At 38.1% G+C, this 6,614-nt stretch overlaps 1 protein-coding gene across 2 annotated transcripts in view; it reads left to right on the forward strand.

The window, feature by feature from the left end:
• The window catches only part of KIF26A (kinesin family member 26A), a 100,809-nt gene extending 97,985 nt beyond the window's left edge, over positions 1-2,824 (forward strand). For both annotated transcript variants that reach the window (XM_054827975.1, XM_054827976.1), the window contains 2 exons: positions 776-926; positions 1,371-2,824. In XM_054827975.1, the coding sequence (XP_054683950.1) occupies positions 776-926; positions 1,371-1,546 (327 nt within the window). In that variant the 3' untranslated portion in view covers positions 1,547-2,824. The remainder of the gene's footprint in view (positions 1-775; positions 927-1,370) is intronic.
• Positions 2,825-6,614: the final 3,790 nt, after the last annotated feature.

The raw sequence follows: 6,614 nt of genomic DNA on the forward strand, positions 1-6,614 counted from the left end.
ATTGCAATTAAAGCACTATAATTATTAATTTTACAATTCATATGTTGGGGTACCCTTAACACAGAAAATGAAAATGATTACTGTCTAAAATTAATTGTGTCTAACATGACTGATAGTGTAAATGGAAGTTACCAGTGAATACATTATGAGAAGACTTTATAATCTTAGACTGGCTGATGAAACATTACAGCCTCCCTCAACTATAGGGTCATTAACTCTTTATGTAAATGACAGGATTCTATTAAATCAGGGATACACTGAGTTTAATTTACTTGTAATTGGAAAACACTTCAGCTAATTCTATTTTGGAGACCACAATTCTATATTCTTCTGATGCCTTTTTCCCATTTTTTTCATAATAGCCTTTCCAGGATGTTGAGAAGGTAGGAATGCTTTTAAGAAAATAAGAATTCCTATGTTTTAGGATTAAATAGAACTCTTACATTATTATTAGGCTGTGTTTATCGTTTGTGCTGCTGGAAAAAAAAATCCTCTACAAACAGTAGTAATTTCAGAATATATTATAGATTTTTTGCTAATTCAAAGAAGTGCAACAAATGCTTGAGTGATGTAGCATGCTGTTCCTCTAGATTAGAATTCATCAATGTAAACTTCAAATAAAAATTAATAAAAAACTCCACCAACCCCACAACCAAACAAAACAACCCACCTGCTAACTCTTACAAGTAATGAGCTGGGAGCAATTTGTGTCAAACTGTTGGAGGTCAGCTCATAGCAGGAAAATTCATGAAACGGTCTTTCTGTGTCTTAAAAGGGTCTGATGTATTTCCATACCAAGCTGAAGATACTAGAAAGGCGCCAGCAGCGAATCAGAGAAGTAAAGGCAAAGCATGAATTTTTGAAGGAAGAGTTGGAAGAGACAAAGTGCAGGCTGATGATGGATCCAAATAAGTGGAAGGAAGACTGTAAGTATTTTGCAAAACCACAAGTATGATCAGCATGTAGCAAATTTTCAGCATGTGAGCAGTCCCACTGAAAAAGTTAAGCAGTTGCTAAGATATTTTGCTGAATTGAGCCCTAAAATATGTTGTGACTCCATTAGTATTTCTGTGATACGGGATTTGTTTGGTGCTGAGTAGTACTGGAACAAAAAAACCCCCTCCAAACCAACCAGAAGAGAACATCAAAACAACGTAGACACTCGCGGTGATGCTTGTTAATATTAAATACTTGTATAACCTTTGATTATCCTTTCTTCTAAAGAAGGAAAAAATGCTTTGGATCTGAAAAAAGTGAAAAAAATTTCTTCATTAAAGAGAAATAAAATTGTAGTCTACATTAGTGGCTCCTTTGTGATAGAATAATGTTTTGCTATGAGCTGTTTCTCTTACTCATTTTTTGTCTGACAGTTGAAGTGGATCCTGATCTTGATAAGGAATCACAGGAGTACCTGGAGGCACTGGAACAAGTGACAGAGGAACTGGAGCAGTGTGTTAATCTGTGCAAGTCACATATCATGATAGTGACGTGTTTTGATATTGGAATAACAGATGCACAGGATGGGGTAAGGGAAGTGGAGGTTTGAAGAGAGGTTTTTCAAGGGACTGAAGGAAGTGAAGCTGGATCGTATGACATGAAGTAAAGAGATTAAGTAGCTGGGAAGTGAAGGAGGAAAGGTGAAGACTAAAAAGCAACAGTGAATGTTGTAAGAGAAAGAAACGGCTGAGGGATGGGAATGTTCATAAATCATTTGGTGCCTCAATGTGACCTGAACTGTACAAAGATAAAAGTAGGATCAAGTATTGCTTCTACCAGAAGGAAGCGAGGAAATTTAGTACAAACCAAGATGTTAATTAACAAACAAACAAACATACAATGGAAGTGCCTTTAAAGTTCATTTGATTTTCATTTTTGTATTTGGTGCTAGAATTAAAGCCAGCAAACCTAAGCAGACCACAAAATGTATTCCTACGAAATATTTTATACTGTATAGTGTATTTATGACTATATGTAAAAAACAAACAACATTGTAGCAAAAGCAATAAGTAAATTATGTTTTCATACCTGAACTTGCCTTCTTGTTTCATGGAAAAGCTGTTTTATGTAGCAGAATTAAAATTGTATTATAATTGTTTTCTTGGTTAGGGTTCAAGATATTTTTATGAACATTTATCTATTGAAAAGGTGTATTATGGCATTTTGAGATGATTGTTTTACCTTCAGGTTTTGTATTATTACTTTTTCAGATCAAAATAAATGTTTGTTTTCCATTTTATATATACATATATAGATATATATTAACTGCTTACCTACTTCCTTGGTTACTAACCTCACTTATCACAGACCTGGTCTTTTTGGAGTCGTAAACTTAATGTGAGGAAGTCTACAAAGGGCACTGTGGTTTGTTTTGGTTTTCTTTTTTCCTCTCTGACTGCAGGAATTGAGAATTATGTTTATTACCAAAACCATAAAACAAACAAAAAAAAAAAGGAACAAAAAGTTTTTGTAAATGTTAAGTTAGGTCCATATTTTTATATAGTTTTGACTATAAATATAGCATTTGCATTTTGAACTTTTAAGACAAATAGTATATCTTTTTACAGTTTTTCTAAGGAAGGCAAACCCTCAGGATCAAGTTTATACATGCTGCATGAGATTTGTGCTTTTTTGAAGGAGGCCACTTAAGTGTGGAAACTATTGATAAATTGTTGCCAAACAAATACTTTTGAAAAGGTTTAATAGTGTATGTAATACCACATTTCATAATGAATCATATTTTCTAATCATCTTCCTTTTTATGGTTTTTTCAAATCCTTTGTACAAATATGTATTATAACAGCTTGCTTCAGTTTTTATCTGTGAATAAAAGATACATCTATTGTTACGATTGCTTCTTGCTATGTACATGATTTTAATGTTCAGAAGAGAGAGGATGGCCTGTGGTACACTGTATTAAATGTCATATTATATTATCTCTTTGCCCAAGAGAGATAACTGCAAACAGAGTTTTGATGTTAGTCATCGTAAACCAATTGGGAGAGAGAGACAAAACACCAAAGGGTAAAATAAATAGCGATGATAATACTTATATTCTCTTAGCACTTCATAGTTTACAGAACAAAGACCTACTTGTTTTCCCTGATGAGACAAAGCAATTAAAAATCAGTCTAAAAACACAAGAAAACTTTAGGAACCGGAATCAAGCCCTGGGCCCCGCAAGTCCATCACAGCAAACAACTGCCTTCATTTCTCTCTGACACTGCTGGGTTTGCTCCTCATCTCCCAGTGATGCTGGCTGGAGGAACTCCAGGCAGATTTAATGTAAAGCTAGTGGTCCTAATGACACCACCTCGAGAATTTTCCAGCTATTTGGCCAAACGGCTTGTAATGTGTGAAATTTTCCCCTCCCTCTTTTTCTCTCCTTATGTAGCCCTAACAGCATGGCATCCAAGCACCGAGTTCTCTTACCCTCACAAGAGGCCTGTGAGAGGGGGGTAAATGCTTTCCTCCTCATTCTGCAGCTGGAGAAGTGGGAGAGGAGAACAGCCGTTTGATGCTTAAATATCTCTGTGACTTTGCGTAGCTTACAAAGCATGCTCTGCTCTTATCTACCTCTGTGATTTATCCCTGGAAAAGGGTGCACTGCGTTTGCTTACTTAACATTTGGCACTGCGTTGGGTTGTATGTGGGGGAATGTGGCATTTAGAATTTCCAGAGGATCCCCTTGCTGATATCCTTGAATACCAGATATATTTATTAAGTTGTAAATTCCTGCTGTATTTACTTTCTGTATGTGTGCAGAAAGTCACAGTTCTTCCAAAGATGGAATCAAAACCATGTAGTGATTCAATACATTGCGGGTTTTTTCAGAGCAAGGATCAGATAAATAAATACAATCAAAATAAAAAAGGCAGCAGCATGCTGAGGGACACGTATTTCTTAACAAAATGGGGAGGGAAAACCTCCAAACGAGAGGGCTGAAGGAGAATTTATTCATGGGGAGCTCTGCACCGTGGCGTTAGGTTTTGTGCTGGTGCCGTTACACTGTCCTCTGGAGATGCACATCTTAATGGTGCTGCTGCAAGATGCGTTGACCTGTGTTAGCCTCCGAGCCCTGGGCGCAGCAGGGCTGGCCTCACCGTCTTTTCAAGGCAGCCTGGAAGGCCCTCTTGAGCGGACACGAGAGTTTTTGTTTCTTTCATATGCCAGTCACTTCATCCTCTCTGAGGTCTTAATTGTTTCTTCCCCCCCTCTGGCAATATTATAATAATCTGAAATAAAAATCAAGCCGCTAATCACCCATCCCAATTTTTATAAACCTGACAATTTGTTTAGTGTTTGCTGATCAGGCCTGCGTCCTTTGATACTTTCTCCTTAATTTCTAACTATGCTTCTATTTGCCACAAAGTAGCAAGAGGGACATTTCAGGGCTGCTTAGTTCCATGTCAACATGGCAATAGCATGCATATCAAATGCATTTAGCCTCTGGCTTGGTGACACAAAACAAGCCTGAGATGCAAAATAAGGTGAGGCACTGATGGATGAAATAGCAGACTTTTCCCTACGCAAATGCTGTTCTTTATCGATAGTTGTGGATAGTGAATTATTTTTCATATCTCAAGACCTCAAAGTCTGTAATCTTCCTTTCTTTTTGGTTACTTTTGCAGTTCTGTCCAGTTAAAATTTATACAAATATATGCTTAGTTTACAATTCAAACCTATTTTGCAAAAGGCTTAATTATATAAGGTTACAAATGATAATTGCAAAATTAAGCTGGATGCTTTATTTCATTAATTTTCTATTGAGATTTAATGATTTAAAATAGCCATTAAATCACACACTTAAAGATGTGATCTTGTTGAATTTGTTACAGTATCAAATAAAACCTTAGAAACCCAGTGGTGTTGGAGAGCTGCCTGAGTTACTTTTGGCAGGGCTAATTCACACTAGAATTCTTTGTCCCTTGGTCGCAGACCTTCCCATGAAATTCCTGACCTCCTCCTTGCTGGGGCAACCCTTTCTAGGTCCCTTGATGGCCCAGTTTACCAAGCAGCTCACATCACACTTTTTTCCCAGCAACAGGAAAAAAAAGTGTATTGACAGCTGCTGGTTTTTTTAAAGCAATGCAACGGTGACTCTAAAGAAAGCCTAAAGATTAAGTTTCAGGAAGTGGGACATAAATTCCCTTTTCCTGAAACCCCACCTCTCACCAGGTTCACTAACCAGAGGCCAGAGGTGAGCTTGCCAGCATGTGAGGGGCAGGGAGAGGAGAGGTCCCCCGCGCCTTCAGGCACATGGTCAGGCATCTTTCAGGAAGGGATGAAGTATGGACTGGAACAGAAATCGAGTGTGAAAGCCGGGCTCTTGTCTGGTCACCAGGGACTCAGGAAAGCCAGGACAACCATGCCTTCTGGACATGGCCTCCAAGCTTACTTTTGCACTTTCCCATCCAATGGTCATGGTCCAATATATAAAACTACTCCTGGGAGGTGGGATTTCAACTCACTTGTCAGAATTTGCAAGTTGGATGGATGAGCTGGAGGAGTCAGTAGCCACTCCTGTAAGCTGGGCGGTTGCTAACCCTGTACTAAGCAGTGTGCATCTAAGGGACATTGCTACATTGCTAAAAGTGTTTGGAAATGTAGTTATTACAAACATACATTCCTATAGAGAAATCAGATGGTGTGTAGGCAAAAACTTATTTAATGTATGTGTAAATCCTTTTTCCTTACAGTGCTTCTGGTCTAACCAGTTCCAGCTAAGGCATCTCTTGGACACTCTAACTGCAGTATTGAAACATCAGTACTAAAAGAGAACGCAACAGAAATATGAGATTATTTGTTCTTTTCTCAGCATGCAGAAAGTGTTTCATTTATTTCTATTTCAAGGTATCCATGTACTCTGTTTCTAGTTATAAACCCACGTTTTCCAGTCACTTGCATTTTATTTTTAAAGTTATGTGTGGAACATAACTCCAGAGGCAGCTGTTCTATATTGTGGCTATAGGCAGGGTTTAAGGCAAAAATGTTAGCTATAAGATGACCTCTGTATCAGATGTCCAAGCTGGCAGAAATGGACACAAATAAAAAAATGGTGCTGTATTTGGGCCCCAATTCACTAGAGCACTTAGGCACCTGTTTAAGGAAGCTAGCAAATCTGGTTTGTATCCAGCAAAACACTCCAATTTTGGCTTATATCCCATTGACTTGGATTTTTTTGCTCCAGGGCTTTAGATGGTGTAAATTGCTTTAGCAGTGGTTCAGTGCAGCTACACTGACTTTCACCAAATGAAGATCCTACTGAAAATATTTTACTTATCAGTGGTATTTGGGAGAACAGAAAGAATAATTCTGTCGATGTGCAATAATATCACGAATGCAAATTAGAAAGTGGAAACTGCCTCCCAGGCTGCTCCTGTATGTAGCATCTCATGGCCTCATGCAGAATTTGACTTGCAGAAATCTGTTTGTGAGAAACATAGAATAAGACATAACTCTTGACAGTGTAGATGTTCAGAGAGATTTATTATCAGACCTCAGGGGAACTGCCTGATGCTGGGGTGTGCGTGGCACAACACTAACGTTGCAACAGCTTACATAAGAACCCATTACTTCACTTGTTCCCTCCCCAAGACTCTCCCCACAAGCTGGGG

Source organism: Grus americana, chromosome 5, assembly GCF_028858705.1.
Source record: "Grus americana isolate bGruAme1 chromosome 5, bGruAme1.mat, whole genome shotgun sequence".
Taxonomy (NCBI): Eukaryota; Metazoa; Chordata; class Aves; order Gruiformes; family Gruidae; genus Grus; species Grus americana.